At 38.7% G+C, this 17,166-nt stretch overlaps 1 protein-coding gene across 6 annotated transcripts in view; it reads right to left on the minus strand.

Moving 5' to 3' along the window:
* Positions 1 to 1,368: 1,368 nt before the first annotated feature.
* Positions 1,369 to 17,166, minus strand: part of pbx1b (pre-B-cell leukemia homeobox 1b) — an 80,365-nt gene continuing 64,567 nt past the window's right edge. For 4 of the 6 annotated variants that reach the window (XM_082136193.1, XM_082136192.1, XM_082136196.1 and 1 more), the window contains 5 exons: positions 12,377 to 12,512; positions 9,961 to 10,120; positions 8,216 to 8,328; positions 6,642 to 6,731; positions 1,369 to 3,543 (listed from right to left, as the gene is read on the minus strand). In XM_082136193.1, coding sequence (XP_081992319.1) covers positions 3,451 to 3,543; positions 6,642 to 6,731; positions 8,216 to 8,328; positions 9,961 to 10,120; positions 12,377 to 12,512 — 592 coding nt within the window. In that variant the 3' untranslated portion in view covers positions 1,369 to 3,450. The remainder of the gene's footprint in view (positions 3,544 to 6,641; positions 6,732 to 8,215; positions 8,329 to 9,960; positions 10,121 to 12,376; positions 12,513 to 17,166) is intronic. The other 2 variants (XM_082136197.1, XM_082136194.1) reach the window with 1 other exon arrangement.

Below are 17,166 nucleotides of genomic sequence, written 5' to 3' on the forward strand. Positions count from 1 at the left end.
CTCTAGGGTTCTTGACTCAATTTTAAAGAACCCTTCATCCCAAAAACGTTCTATATAAGGATAAATGTCTTAAATGATTGCATAATACTTTAATGTTGCATGTGTTATTTCATTTTTTTAGAGATAAAAGTAGCCTATGTTAAAATCAGTCTACATGCTTTCATAGACAGCCTAGGAAGCCGGGGAAGGTCTCGATTTTTTAAGAGTCATTACAAGCCGTTCACACATTAGCAATAAAAAGTGATTAATACATAATAATTAGATTTAACCCCATTAAGGTTATATGTTTTTCTAAGAGTGAGAGCAGAATGTGCATGATCGAATTCTGCACTTTCACAGAAAAAGCATGTCATTTAAAGACAATACTACACAGCATATTGAAAAAGCATGATTTTTTTTCACTTTAATAAAAGCAAAATATAAGCCAAAGTAGATTTTTTTAAATATGCAATCAATTTAAATGCAATGGTAATGAATTTGGTGTGCAAATTAGCTGATGTTTCAATGAAAAGCATAGTATTTAAAAATGACATGATGAGAGTTAAGATCATTCATATTCATTTGATTCTGTTTGCTCACAAATGGCAGCTTTTCCTGAGAATGAATACACTAATGAATACACTAATGCATAAATATAAGTGTTTCACATTTTCCTGAAGGTGTTTAAACCTGATGTTCAGTGTGTTCCCTTAAAAAAATGCAGAAAGCCAGATCAAAATGTACAATATTTCTTAATAAGTCTAATGTTCATCATCTGCTTAAACTCGGACCACAGACTAAAAACAAACTGATCATTTGCATTCCCTGAGAAAAACAAAACTCACACAAAATCATCCATATTCTCAGTTTGATCTGGGAGAAGGAGATAAATGCCATTCCTCTTTTCATTTAACTGAAAATAGTAACACTTTCACACTTTGCAATAAGGTTCATTTGTTAACATTAGTTAACTACATTAATTAACATGATGAAAAACACTTCTAAAGCACATCATTAATCTTACAAACCCATTATTGAAATCAAAAGTTGTATCTGTTAATATAATTAATGGAACATCAACTAACAATGAACAGTTGTATTTTTATTGAATAAATACGGTAACGACCGAATTGCTCATTGTTAGTTAATGCGTTAATAATGGGAGCTCGCTGTAAAGTGTTACTGATAAAAAATAATAGGCATACAGTGACCAGACGGTCAATATTATTATAAATATTTCATGTTATTTCCAGTTCAATCAATAGAAGAGATGCAATACAGACATTCTCTTAGGCCAAAGTCACCCAATGATCATATTAATGACATTTAACATGTTAAAGTAAAGCACTGTTAGTAATTTAGCTTGAAATCAGACACCAGAGAGAAACATATGGCAACAAAAGAATCTATTTATTCTGAATATGCATTACCAGTACAAATGAAGAGACCAAAAAAACCTACACCTTGTTAGTTTTTCTTCACAAAAACGAGTTGGAATCAAAAAGACAATAGTTTGCTGTTCCATTTTATTCCTTTTATACATATGCAGAGATCTTAAAAGTTAAAACTTGACAAGAGAATGTCTCTGCGCTTGATATAAAAAAGAAGAAACATTCAAAAACACTGCAGGAGTTTAAAGAACAAAAGACATGCAACAAAGTAAACATTTGATGTTTTACAAACCGCTGTATATGCAAAAACTAAAAGCATCATTATATGAGGCTTTTGTGAGTATGGTTCTGCTGGGCAGGCAGTGATACAAACGCCGTGAGCGAAGGATGGATGAGGACTGTCCACGACTCTTCCCGATCTCTCCAACCCTCCACACGCGCTCGGATCATCCGTGTGAAGACCGTGTCACTTTACACGGGGATGATGCGATTGTTATAAAAAGAGCAAAACAAGAGCAAAGGTGCACATCTACATATAGAAGCTAGCGCGCATTCACATTATGCTTGCGAGAAAATAAAATATATGGCCGCCCTGTAAACAAGCCCAATATGAAATAAGAAACGAGAATCGGCTATTCACAACGGGAGGGCATCAAAAATATATCCAAACGATTTCTGCATTTGTGTGCCATCATTAGCTTTTCCTTTTCTTAGAGAAACGCGACGGAACTCCAGCTGGATTTTTGGTTTCGAGTGTATGACGCACCGCGGACATTCGTGAGGAACGCATCCCGATTCCCAGCGCACAATTTACAGCATGAACAGCGTTGAGTGATGTCAACGGAAAGAACGGACACGCCTGGGGTTTTTGGTATCAAAGTCGCCCGGAGAGAAGGCTGACGTGCGACGAAACTATGGAAAAGAAAGCCATTTCACATTTGGGATTTGTTCACTTCTTCTGATTTCCGTTTATTGCATTCTCATGTGCGCTGATGAAGATCCTTCAGTGATGATGATGATTATGATATATAAAGGGATTCGTGTGTCTGTAAATGAATATCAGACAAACAGAAGTGTGACGCATGTGAATAAGATGCAAAATAACACGACGATAATCTTTAAAAATGAAAACTAGACTTGATAACTGCATTGCCTTTATTTCTCATTAAAGCAGGGAAATTATGATTTTCCCTTATGTACATAAACATAATCTAAACGACCAAGGGCCAGATTTACTAACAGCTTGCTCCAGTGCAAACCCTGTTTTGGAGTAAAGAAAACTACTGTCAGGATTTACTAAAGATACGCAGTGAAAAGGCATAGACGGGGTTATTTTTACGGCTGAACTTATGTAGGAGTTTCTCTTTATGAGAGGAGAGTGTTTAAATGAATCATGCAAGGTGATTTACTAAGGTTTGCGCTCGTCAGTTTACTGGTATTTGCGCTATTATTCCCCAAAAGCATGTTTAACACAGATGGTAATTTGCGCTGCTCTTGGTAGATTGTGTTGGTCATCATGGAAATGATCCGCTGATCTGTTCTTTCATGTGTGTGTCGTCAGTAGATCACGAGCAGAACTTTACACACATATCGGCGCTGTTATGGGATTGTGCTCTCACGCTACTTTCCCCTGTTTAGTAAATCTGGCCCTAGATATTCAGGAGATTATTAAAGGTTATTAGACGAACAGAAGTGAAGTTGACTTCAGCTCAGAGGCAGTGTGAACCCAATCAACTGCTTTTTCAAGCATAGTCTATTATAATGTAAAATCTGTTGTGTAAATGTTACTAAAGAGATGTATAAAAGTACTTTGGCACTATGGTAAAATTGCAAAATGTTTCAAACATAACGTGAGGTTTGTTGTGACGACGAAGGCATTGGATTATTTCTGGAACGGTCTATTGTGTTGGTTTGGATCCGTTGCAGACCCTGATGTTTGGAGAGGTAGCATGAAGATGAGGGATGATGATGATGATGATGATGATGATGTTGTGTTCACAAAAGTCCTTTACACACTGGAGGGAAGAGCGTGTGGCGTGATGCAGAGTCCGTGTGTGTGTGTGTGTGTGTGTGAGGAGGATCAGTTGGAGGTGTCGGAGTGAACGCTTCCGGGTCCTTCTGTGGGGGAGGTGACGGAGGAGGGGGTGGTGGGGTCCTGCCAGCCACCGTTCGCCTGATGGAGAGAACACACACACACACACACACACAGCATGAGGGACTGATTACAGCACAATATCAGGAAAACAATGGCTTGTCAGTCAATATTTTGTTGTCAAATCCATTTTACAGTGAAAAATGAAATACAGACTATATTTTTTAACATTTTGGGGATGTGTGTGTATGCACACACACACACACACACACACACACTTTCACTCACACACTGCTGTTCAAAAGTTTGGGGTCATTTAGTTGTTTTTTATTCTTTTTTTTAAAGAAATGTATTCAGCAAGGATGCAAACAAATGCTGTTCTTTTTAACTTTCTTTTCATCAAAGAACCTTGAAAAATAAAATGTATCACGGTTTGCAAAAAAATATGACTGTTTTCAACATTGATAATAATCATAAATGTTTCTTGAGCAGCAAATCATCATATTAGAATGATTTCTGAAGGATCATGTGACACTGAAGACTGGAGTAATGATGCTGGAAATACAGCTTTGATCACAGGAATAAATTACATTATAACAAATATTCAACATAGAAAACAGTAATAATATTTCACATTTTTACAATTTTTGATCAAATAAATGCAGCCTTAGTGAGTATAAGATTCAATTTGTTTTAGTCAGTGCTTAAAAAGTGTAAGAAAACCCTTTGTCTGCTACAGTTTTATCAGTAATGTTGTTGACAGCACAGGTTTCTGTCGCTCTGAAACGGTCCTCAGAAAACAGGAGTCAGCCTGTAAGAGCTCAGTGTGTGTAACGGCTGTCATGTGAACTCACACACACACACATACTGAGAGGCAACGAGAGAAAAGAATCAGGACTCAGGAAGGACACAGAGAGAAAGAAGGTGGAAGAAACACACACACATGCAGCAGAAGCATCACTAATCTCACAGACAGCGACGTTCTTCAAACTCTTCAAATGATGCTGTTCATGTCGAGAGTCACATCAACGCACAATATCAAATCCCACTAATGCTTTCTGCAGTACATTTAAATAAACTCAATGTAATTTACGGTTTAATTTAATCTACACTTAAGTCACAATAAAATGCATTAGAGTGTCATTGCATTAGAAAATAAAACATCAAAGCAAGTGTCATTAATTGCAAAGAAAGACACACACACACACACACACACACACACACACACACACACACACACACACACACACACACACACACACACACACACACACACACACACACACACACACACACACACACACTGTAAGAACAATGTATTGTGCCTCTTTGTGGTTGTGAAATGCTAGTGGAACATGTTCATAGTTCATGTGGTGAAATTATCTAATGCAATGACATTCAGACATTTATAAATGTCACTTGATATTTTGAGGCGGCTGTACATGCATTTTAAAACAAGATATTTCAAACGAGCCACATTCAAAGTCTTAAATTAGCTGATATATGCACTCGTTTTATATTGATGCAATCATTTGCTACCAATTTAAAAATAATATATAATATCAAACACCTTCTGACAAATGAATTTCTATGGATGAGGATTAATGTGGAAAATTTTGAATAAAATAAGTTTTATAGAGACTGCACTCACACAAGCAGGGTTTAATGGTTAGAATATTTTAGATTTGGACATAAAAAGAAAGATTTTCATTAACAATGTAAATCATTTTAAGTTTTAATACATTTTAATGACTTTTTCTATTTTATATAATATTATAAACTACCATTTCAGAAGTTTGGGGTCTGTAAGATTTCTTTATGTTTTAGAAAGAAGTCTCTTCTGCTCACCAGGGCTGCATTTATAAAAAAAAAAATTTTTTAAATACAGTAAAAACTGTGAAAGCTTAATTTCCAGCATCATTACTGGATCATACCAGTCTTCAGTGTCACATGATCCTTCAGAAATCATTCTAATATGATGATTTGAAGAAACATTTCTGATTATTATCAATGTTGAAAACAGTTGTGCTGCTTTATATATATATTTTTTTTTTTTGATGAATAGAAAGTAAAAAAACAAAAAAACATTAACTTGTTTTGTAACAATAAAATGTAATGTTTTAACAAATTTAATGCATCCCTGCTGAATAAAAAAAATTAAAATGTTTTTTTAAAATGTTTCAAACTGAATTTTATGCTTAATTAAATATGAATTAATCATCCGGCTTTGTATAGTGCCACTTGTGCCTAAATGACTGTCCTGTATTCGATGCTTTCTACAAAAGCTTGATGTGAATTTCGCGACGTTCTCAGAGTCTGTGCATCAAAGTCAAGCCCACAATTCTCTGATCCCGCAGATCTCCACACGGATCCAGGAAAACACAGGATTTGCATACATCTCCCCCCCCCGAACGTGTATGATCTCATTAACATACGGCCAGCGATGCGCGACAGAACGTAAGCGGGACAGAGACGCTGACCCCCCCCCCCCCCCCCCCCCCATCCCCATCCCCATCTCTCTCTCTCTCTCTCGTTCTCGGCTCGCTGTCAAGCCCATTAGCTCGGCAGGAACCTGATCTGAGCAATGTGCTTGGATTGCTGTCCCGAGTCCACACTCCGCTCCCCGTGTGTCTGTCGTATTGATTTTCCCCTTTACCACACGGCTTGTCGCTGTGAATTTTCTCGTCGCGCCAAGTTGCCAGCAGCGCCCCTCCCGTTCCCCCGCTTCCCGAACACAGTCAGGATGTCCTCCTACGAGCGTTTCACCACGGCTTTATTTTTAGCGTTCGGCTGCGAGATTGTCCGCAGAGTGTTTTTCTCTGCCGCCCTTTGGGGGATAATCAGGGTCAGGTGACTCTGGGGCACGACGAGGACTCATATATTTGCAGCCGGTGTCACCTGTTCTCCCCCGTTCCCGTCAGCGGGGTGTGTGGCTGCAGGTGCCGGGCCGATCTGATTGGATGTGATGGGTTCAGACAGACCCGGGCCGGTCTCGTGTCCACGTCTCGCTGGGCAGCGCCGCCCGTGGCGTTCACGACACACAGGCAATCAACTAAGTGACCACGATTCCCAGACAAGTCCCACTAAGTGGCATTCTGAGCCCTATGGCTTTGAAATAATTGGTAGAGGGCAAAACAAGAGGAAGGGGGGAAAAAAGAAGTGTTTTTTTCTCGCCTTACATTGATGCCCTGCGGACTGTACATCTGGTTTGCTGCGAGGCCGTCACTGTATCCTCCTGTCTGGCTGATAACATGGCGAAGGGTATCCACCTGAAACAAAAAAACAACACGGCAAGGTCAGAGCGCACAAAAAAACACGAGCGCAAGGTCGGATGAAGCGACGCACGCAAACAAAGCAAAGTCAGACGACACGTCAAAGAAGAAAGCAAGGTCAAAGAAAGCAAACAACAATAAAAGACAAAGAAAACACGATGAAACACAGACGTACAAACACAAGATGACATGCAAACAATAAAACACATTACAAAGCCAGTCTCTACGGCTCTGTTCTGAGACCTTGTGAGCTGCCTATAGTCCTAGACAGCACTTTAAGATGTGTATATCCCATACACTGCCTTATAAGAAGCCTCAGTTGTACAGTAGCACTGTGGTAGACCCCAGAATGCATTGCATCAAACCAAAATCAAAGAAATGTTGATTAAAAATATACTTACACTACGGTTCAAAAATTTGGGGTTGCTAAGATCGCTAAGTCTCTTCTGCTCACCGAGGCTGCATTTATTTGATCAAAAATACAGTAAAAACAGTTAAATATGATTACAATTTAAAATATCTGTTTTCTATGTGAAAATATGTTCAAATGTAATTTATTTCTGTGATCAAAGCTGAATTTTCAGCATCATTACTCCAGTCTTCAGTGTCACATGATCCTTCAGAAATCATTCGAATATGATGATTTGAATAATCAATTATGATTATTATCAATGTCGAAAACTGTGATACGTTTTTCCCCTCAGGATTCTTTGATGAATAGAAAGTTCAAAAGAACAGCATTTATTTGAAACAGAAATCGTTTGTGACATTATAAATGTCTTTGTCTCTTTTGATCGATTTAATGCATCCTTGCTGAATAAAAGTATACATTTCTTTTCAAAGAAATGTAAAATCTTACAGACCCCAAACTTTTTTAACGGCTGTGTGTATTTCATGAAAAGTATTCATAGAAAAGTTCATGATCAAAATTTCCAATTATCCACAATATTTGTGTATTGGTTTTGTTAGTAACATGCTAATGTCAAACAGAAGTCATTATTAGAGTTGCTGTCTACAGTGTGTAAAGTGGTTCAGATCTGGTTCAGATTCAGTCAGTAGAGAGGCAGTTCACAAGGTTTCTTATTTACTTAAAAAAATGATAAAACTGTATTTTGATGGTCCTCTTTAGACTATAAGTAGTATTGCAACTACATGTCAACTGACTGTCATTAGAGTATTAGTAGACTCTCTGCTTAATATCTGCTAACTCTTTAATTTGATGCTCTCCAAACACACTTATACTGACTATAAGTAACTTTGCAAGTACATGTCAACTTACTCTACTAACCCGAACCCCTTATTCTACTCTAATGAGAGTTAGCAGACATGTAGGAGCAACGTTACTTATAGTCAAAGAATGTCTAAAGGGGACCATTAAAATAAAGTGTACTCAAACACACACACACTCACACACACACACGAGAGATTCTTAGCACATGCGCTGCAGTGTGTGTTTCTGAGGTGATTGATTGGCACTGTACCTGTGACTGCACATTGGCTCCCACCTGAGAGCCCTGGTACGAGTCCCCGTTCAGAGACTGAACACTCATAAACAAATCGCCAGAGTTTGACATGCTAAAAGAGCCAGCAGAACCTGAGAGGTGCACAAACACGACAGAGAGAGACAGAATAAGCCAGAGAGAATGAGTCTGAAAACTTCCAGAGAGTTATAGTTAGATAAGCTTTGAGATCATAAAGCAGCCGTAAAGAAGACGAAGAACTGTTGCAAAGCAGGAGAGATTGAGCTGGCAGCAAGAGGAAGATCATAGCGCGGATCTGTGCAATTCTTAATTATTCTTAATCATTCTATAATAATCGACCAATTGATAGCAGATGCCATATTTAATTTGATGCAATTTAAAATCTATATGCTGAGCCATCATTTGCATCTCAATTCATTTCTAATCTGATCTCTCATAAAGATGTGTGAAACAATTCTTTGCACTTTGAAAAAAAGACTAACTTTTACAATGCATTACATTTTTAACTGTATTTCATTTAAATGTACACTATCGTTGAAAAGTTTAGGGTCAGTAAGAATTTTATTTTTTTTCACAGAAATGAATACTTTAATGCAGCAATAAAGACTTACAATAAAGATATTTTATAATGTCACAAAAATTATCTTTGAAATAAATGCTCTTTTTATACTTTCTATTCATCAAAGAATCCTGAAAAATAAAATGTATCATGGTTTCCACAAAAATATGAAGCAGCAAAACTGTTTTCAACATCATAAATGTTTCTTGATCATCAAATCATCATATCAGAATGATTTCTGAAGGGTCATGTGACACTGAAGACTGGCGTAATGATGCTGAAAATTCAGCTTTGATCACAGGAATAAATCACATTAACATATTCACATAGAAAACAGTTTTTTGAATTGCAATAATATTTCACTATATTATACTTTTATTACTGTATTTGTAATCACATACAAGACTTCTTTCAAAAAACGTATTTCCTACCGACCCCAAACTTTTTAACAGTAGTGTATTTTTATTGATTTGTCATCTGAAGGATTGACGCCCCTAGTCTCTCCCTCACAGTCTTTTTATTTTATTTATTTATGTCGAATTAACTCTCACTTAACTCTACAGACATGTTTTAACGGAGCGAAAAGCGGTTTGTTTTAACAGGACACGTCCTCTGAGTTCCACAGAGAGAAGCAGTGAGACATGGACATGTTGTGATCCGCACAGCACTCATTCTGTTCCAGTATAAACACATCAGATATCTGAATGTGCTACAGCTTGACATGCAGTAAAGTTACACTATAGAAATCAGCTTTACCGCAGCATCGCTACACGAGGTAAAGCCTGCGCCTCAAAAAACTGTATTTTCTTTCTCCATTCTGTCCCAGATGGAGTTCTGGATCCTCGCCACCGTCACATTTGTTCACCTTTGTCGCCTTTGGCTTATTTGAGGACATTTAATTTAATATTCAACAATATTATTGATCTACCATTATATGAGAACTGAACTGAGCTGGACGATGACATCACGGTGTTCTCCAGAGCGGCTATATATATATAAATGAACTAAAAAAATAACTTTTTTTACAACAAAAATGAACCATCACTGAACTTTCTTAAGCTGGACTGTGACACTCTTTTCTTCTGCATTATTCTCCTGTTAACTCTGTAAAGCTGCTCTGTGTTGTAAAAGCGCTGTGTAAATGAATGTGTCTTGAGTTGAGCAGGAGTCCTGTTCGGGGTCTCACCTGCTGAGTTCGGGGTGGACGGGGAGTTGGCCTGACTGCCGTGTGTGGACACACTCGTTGCGCTCACAGCCGTTCTGGCGGCGTACATGTTGGCTTCTTCCTGGAACTTTCCGATGTTCTTCTTGTATCGGATTCTTTTGTTTCCGAACCAGTTGGACACCTGCACACAAAAACACCATCAAGACATGTGATTTTAAACAGTGTCCTCTTGAACCTCACGGATACAAATCATGATGGACTATTAAACATGAACGGGTTTTTAGACATAGACATTTACAGTGAGGAAAAAATGTTACACACAGAACGCAAATACATGCATTATACTACCGTTCAAAAGTGTGGGGTCGGAAAGCTTTCTGCTTACCAATGCTGCATTTATTAATACAGTAAAATATTGTGAAATATTATAACAATCATGAATATGTTTTAAACTGTAATTTATTCCTATGATCAAATCTGAATTTTCAGCATCATTACTCCAGTCTTCAGTGTCACATGATCCTTCAGAAATCATTCTAATATGATGATTTGATGCTCAAGAAATATTATTATTATTGTCAATTTTGAAAACAGTTGATCTGCTTCATATTTTTGCAAAAACTGTGATGCATTATTTTCAGGAATCTTTGATGAATGGAAAGTTCAAAAGAACAGCATTTATTTGAATCTTAAATCCGTAACACTATTTTACAGTGTGCTTGTTACACGTTACATGTCATTCTTTATAGTAATTACTATAAATTATGCATAATTACATGCAACTAACCCTAATCCTAACCCTATATTAAGTACATGTAGTTATGTAAGTAATTAATATTACTCAGTACTTAAATAAAACTGGTTTACACTTTATTTTAAGGTGACATTGTTACAGTGTAATTATGCATTTAAGTACTGAGTAATATTAATTAACTACATGTACTTGCTATAGATTTAAGGTAGGATTAGGATTTGGTTGAGGGTTAGTTGCATGTTATTATGCATAATTTACTGTTATTACTATGGTGAATACATGTAACATATGTAACAATGACAATGTAAAATAAAGTGTTACCTAAAACTGTAACACTGTAACACAGACACCTTAAAATAAAGTGTAACCTAATCATCTTTTGTACATTATAAATGTTTTTACTGTCACTTTTGGTCAATTTAATGCATCCTTGATAAATCAAAGTAGTAATTTTTTTTAAATTTTTTTTTTATCTTACTGATTTTACTGACCCCAAACTTTTGAACAGTAGTGTATGACGCAATGCATTTTATTTGTATATCTTATCTGATCTAACTACTAAAATACTTTTTCTTTCAATTAATGAATGAATGTCGAAGCAATTAGATACTGATAACGGTAAATCTTGACTGTTTATACGCATTTTAGGTAGGCTACCATTGCAATCAAACGTCTCAATTAAGCCAATTTATAAGGTGATCATTTTAAGACAAAACTACAGTACATCATTCTCATCATATGGCAACACTAAAACAATAAAATGCACAGAAAAAGCACTAATTACACACTTAATGTTCATCCTTTGCTAAAAAAAAGTTTACACTATTGCTAAAAAAAAAGTGGCTGGTCGATGTCACAAGAACGATGGATGTTATGGACAGAACTTGTGATGGCCACAAGGACAGAGGTTTAACCACACACACACACACACACACACACACACACACACACACACACACACACACACACACACACACACACACTAACATAAGACTAAAACGATCACTTATACCAATCTCAGTATGTCAGTGTGTGCTGGCAGCAATGATCACAGCACACACTGACAGCAATCACTCAACACACACACACACACACTAACGCCCATTACTGCTAATACACCAGCGGATGAGGCTCTGTGCTAATGATAAACACCATTACGATGAAAAGCTAATCAATCCTGCGGCTAAGCTTCCCTTTCCCGCGAGAGGCTAAAGGTGTTTCTATATTACAAACGGCGCGGCGGTCATCACTCATCCCCGCGAGCCTGACTGAAAACCAGGCCTAAATGCATCATACAATCATTTCAGCTAAATTTATTAAATAGTTTAGAATGCATTATGCATTTAGCGCAGCAGATGAAAAATGCTAAGAGGCATGCGGTGCCGTGCTGCAAATGATTTTGTTTTCCAGTTGCATGAGGTTGAACTCACGTGAGTATTACTGATATATTTCACATGCAAAACAGGTGGAGGAAACAAACATCGGCTGAGTCTCAAGAAGATGGCATGTTTGGACATCACTGGAAAGTGTGCAATAGAAATTCTAAGGTATTCTTTGAAATCGCATGGTATATGAATATGATAAACATTCAGAACAACGCTACACTGAATAGTAAAGAACCATGATCTCACTATCACTGAAATCTGATATGTTTTTATGGGTGTGATATTTGAGGGCTCGTACCTGCGAGACTGTGATGGAGCATTTCTTGGCCAGCTCCTCTTTGGCCTCTTCGCTGGGATACGGGTTACTGAGATGGGAGTAGAAATATTCATTCAGGATCTCTGTGGCCTGTTTGTTGAAGTTTCGTCTTTTCCTCCTGTGCAGAGAGAGAGAGAGCGATGGATCAGATCTTCACAGAACTTGTGTGAGTTTGTTTAGTTGCATCATTCCACTTTCATTTCAACGTTACTGTAAATAGCATATCTGTGCATAGGTAATTCAGTTTATAATTACATACATCATTTCTGTCATTTACATTATTCTGTGTATCTTTTATATTTTTGTACTATACTGTTTTGTATTATATTTAATTTTAATGCATATTTTTATCATTCCTTTTTATTGACTTTATTCTGTAAGACTGAAAATACTGGTTGAGGCCTGATTGATGAGACAAAAGGGCCCTGCTGGCTAATTAACATTCGACCTCCCCCATACAACCTCACTTCCTCTCAGAAACAGCAAAGAACTCACACAAGAACATGGTTTAATGTGAATGTTTATCGTTGACCGTTATGTTTTTGGTGTCATTTGAAATGTCTCAAAGTGAGTGGTACAGATATCTCATATCCAGATAGATAAAATAAAAGGAAAATAAGGTTTAGAGAAGTTTAGAGAAAACTGGTTCAGAGATAAGGCCAGATAAGGCCACCCCCCTTTTGTTGGATAGAAGGCATTTAAGGGTGGTCTCCCCCATCCCCCATGTCACCTGGTAAAACAGGATAAAGGAAGGTGTTCGCGCTCTCTCTGGGCTCTTCTTGGCTGGACGTGGATTGAATAGTTGGTCTCTCTCTCGCTCTCTCTCTATCTCAGGTAGCCTACAAGCTGGGTAAGATTATTTGGTGTAACCAATGTATAACCATGTTCTAGATATTTGAATTGATTGTGGAATTGATCTCTGATATCTGAAATATTAAATTGTTACATGTGATTATTCCAACTGATTTTGACATTGTTCATTTAATGGTTAAAAGGAATAGTCAAACATTCGCTCACTTTAAGTGAGGCACAGATATTATTAAAATCTTTCATTTATGGAGTCAGATGAAATAACGAGTAAATATATGATTAATACATTGTATTTAATCAAAAAATACTTTGCCTCGAGAAAAGGACAGTAACACGCTAAGACCTTCCGCGCTGGTCGGACGCCGGACTTTGGGCCGATTTAGCGCGAGCTTACAATTCCTATTGTGTTAGTTATACATTTTTAGATAAAGTAGTACAATTATTGAAAAAATTTGATAAAAAATTAAACCTAGCATGAAAAGTACCTTAAAAAACGTTCAACTATCTTTCAACTTTCGACTATTCAACCCTGTTAACAAAGTTACTGTAGGAAAAATGATCAAAACACTTTTTTTGCGCTGTCAAACTATATTTATATTATATTATAAATTGTAGTGCTGTCAGATTAATCGCATTGCATCTAACATGAAAGAATAAAAGTTTGTGTATATATACATACATAAACATATACATACATATATATATATATATATATATATATATACTGTATATACACTGCTCAAAAAAATAAAGGGAACACTTTTTAATCAGAGAATATCATCAAGTCAGTTAAACTCCTGGGATATTGATCTGGTCAGTTAAGTAACAGAGGGGGTTGGTAATCAGTTTCAGCTGCTTTAGTGTTAATGACATTAACAGCAGGTCCACTAGATGGGCAACAGTGAGACAACCCCCAAAACAGGAATGGTTTTACAGGTGGAGGCCACTGAAATTTTTTTCCCTACTCATCTTTTCGGACTGTTTTTCACCAGTTTTGCATTTGGCTAGGGTCAGTGTCACTACTGGTAGCATGAGGCGATACCTGGACCCTACAGAGGTTGCGCAGGCAGTCCAGCTCCTTCAGGATGGCTCATCAATACGTGCCATTGCCAGAAGGTTTGCTGTGTCTCCCAGCACAGTCTCAAGAGCATGGAGGAGATTCCAGGAAGACAGACAGCTACTCTAGGAGAGCTGGACAGGGCCGTAGAAGGTCCTTAACCCATCAGCAGGACCGGTATCTGCTCCTTTGTGCGAGGAGGAACATGATGAGCACTGCCAGAGCCCTACAAAATGACCTCCAGCAGGCCACTGGTGTGAATGTCTCTGACCAAACAATCAGAAACAGACTTCATGAGGGTGGCCTGAGGGCCCGACGTCCTCTAGTGGGCCCCGTGCTCACTGCCCAGCACCAGGGAGCTCGATTGGCATTTCCCATTGAACACCAGAATTGGCAGGTCCGCCACTGGTGCCCTGTGGTTTTCACAAATGAGAGCAGGTTCACCCTGAGCACGTGACAGACAGGAAAGGGTCTGGAGAAGCCGTGGAGAATGTTATGCTGCCTGTAACATCGTTCAGCATGACCGGTTTGGTGGTGGGTCAGTGATGGTCTGGGGAGGCATATCCATGGAGGGATGCATAGACCTCTGCAGGCTAGACAATGGCACCCTGACTGCCATTAGGTATCGGGATGAAATCCTTGGATCCATTGTCAGACCCTATGCTGGTGCAGTGGGTCCTGGGTTCCTCCTGGTGCACAACAATGCCCAGCCTCATGTGGCGAGAGCATGCAGGCAGTTCCTGGAGGATGAAGGAATGATACCATTGAAGGGCCACCACGCTCACCTGACCTACATCCAATAGAACACCTCTGGGACATTGTGTTTCGGTCCATCTGACATCACCTGGTTGCACCTCAGACTGTCCAGGAGCTCAGTGATGCGCTGGTCCAGATCTGGGAGGAAATACCCCAGGACACCATCCGTCGTCTCATTAGGAGTATGCCCCGACATTGTCAGGCATGCATACAAGCACGTGGGGGCCATACAAACTACTGAGTACCATTTTGAGTTGCTGCAATGAAATTTCAGCAAAATTGACAAGCCTGCTACATCATTTTTTCACTTAGATTTCCGGGGTGTCTTTGAATTCAATCCTCTGTAGGTTGATCATTTTCATTTCCATCAAACGATGTGGCATCCTTTCGTTCATAACACATTACCCAGTCCATATTAGTATAGATATCCAGCATGACATTTTTCCCCATTGAGATCTGATGTGTTTTCAAAGTGTTCCTTTAATTTTTTTGAGCAGTGTATATATAAACACACACACACATACACTTATACATATATATGTATGTGATTAATCAACTTGACAGTACTAATTTTTCCCTTACTTTATGGGGAATATACAGTTGATCAATAATGGCATACCAACTAATTACTGTAGCTCTTTACTGAGAGATAGCTTGATACAAACTGAATATGCAACCCTTGTAACCCCATTTATTTGACTTTATTTTACTTTGATGTTTATTGGAAAACCACAAAACTGCAAATTAATCTCAATCCCAAACGGTAACATGAAATGCATAAACTACATGAAACAGGACATTTAATATTTAGTTTGACCTCCAGAGATTGACAACTTAAGAAAATAAGAAAGATAAACTGCCTTCCTATTTCCACAGGATAAGGCACGTATTCCTGAAAAGGTGCCAGATGAATTCAAACGAGATGGAAAAGAGGAATAAAGCAGACCGCACACATACTCGAAAGTGAAGAGCTTTAAAACGACAGTAAATTGAGCTTTGGGTGCCAATGAATTCAACCTCCTCTCGGCATCACTCATCTGTGGGTTAAGAGTGTGCGATTGGAGCTCGTCTCAGGGGTTTTACATATGCAGCACTGAAGGGTGAGCCGATTTCCTCCCCAAAACCCCTCTTCACTAAATGCAAATGAGCACAGCATGGTCTCCGCCGAAGAGAGGATTAATCAGAGGAACTGAGCATGCTCCAAAGACACAGAGAATGGGTTCGGAGTGCTGGAAGGAAACATGAAGCTCATTTAAATGTTATGCCTCCGACTCCAGGCTTCCAGTGCGATTTATCCGCAGAGAAATGTATGCAAATCCCAGGAACGTTTCAAAGAGAACAAGCGATTACATTTAGAAAGGGATGGACTCAACACGGCAAAGCGTGTGTGGGTTTGGATGTGGCCCTGAAAGCGTGAGTCTGGGACCTCGAGTCCCCCGGGAAGGATCAGGAACGGGAAAACACATGTGTAAACAGTAAACAGCGGGAGCGTTTGTTTACATGGATGTGGTAGTAACAGGCTTAGCGTACAATGGTGTCTACGCTAATATAAGTCTCTCTGTTTGTCCCGAGGTTTACCGCAGTACGCTAGCCTGGGTTTCCCCATGCTGCCTTTTATTCACGCTGCTAGGCAGCCTGGATTCCATGGACCAGATTTTCGCCTTAGCGAGGGGACCAGCAAGACGATGACGACGTCCATGCGACTGTCACCCCTAATAATGCTAACCTCTCGGATAAACTCTGTTTTTTTCGATAAAAACATGTCTGTAGAGTGTCCATATATACCTTCTACCCTCATGTTTGTCTTGCACAAACGGTAATAGTCGCTGAACGCCATCGTGTACACATAAATCTCTGACCCATCGTCTTCTTCCTCGTCGAATTTCTGTCGCTCTACATTCGTCATCTGGTATAATTGAAACGATTGGCTATGAGCTACTACGTACAGGCGCATTTGATAGACATCCGTAGCACCCAATAAACGGCTCTGGCCATTCGTAAACCACGCCTCAAATACGAGAAAATGAACATGTGGTTCCCAGACCACGTCTCAATGAGACGAGGTCTGACGTTAGCCAGGCTAGCAGTACGCCGGATCCAGGCCGTATCCAGATCTGATGAAGAACCTGCGCCTGGACGTGACGACAAT

Source organism: Leuciscus leuciscus (assembly GCF_965113295.1).
Source record: "Leuciscus leuciscus genome assembly, chromosome: 14".
Taxonomy (NCBI): domain Eukaryota; kingdom Metazoa; phylum Chordata; class Actinopteri; order Cypriniformes; family Leuciscidae; genus Leuciscus; species Leuciscus leuciscus.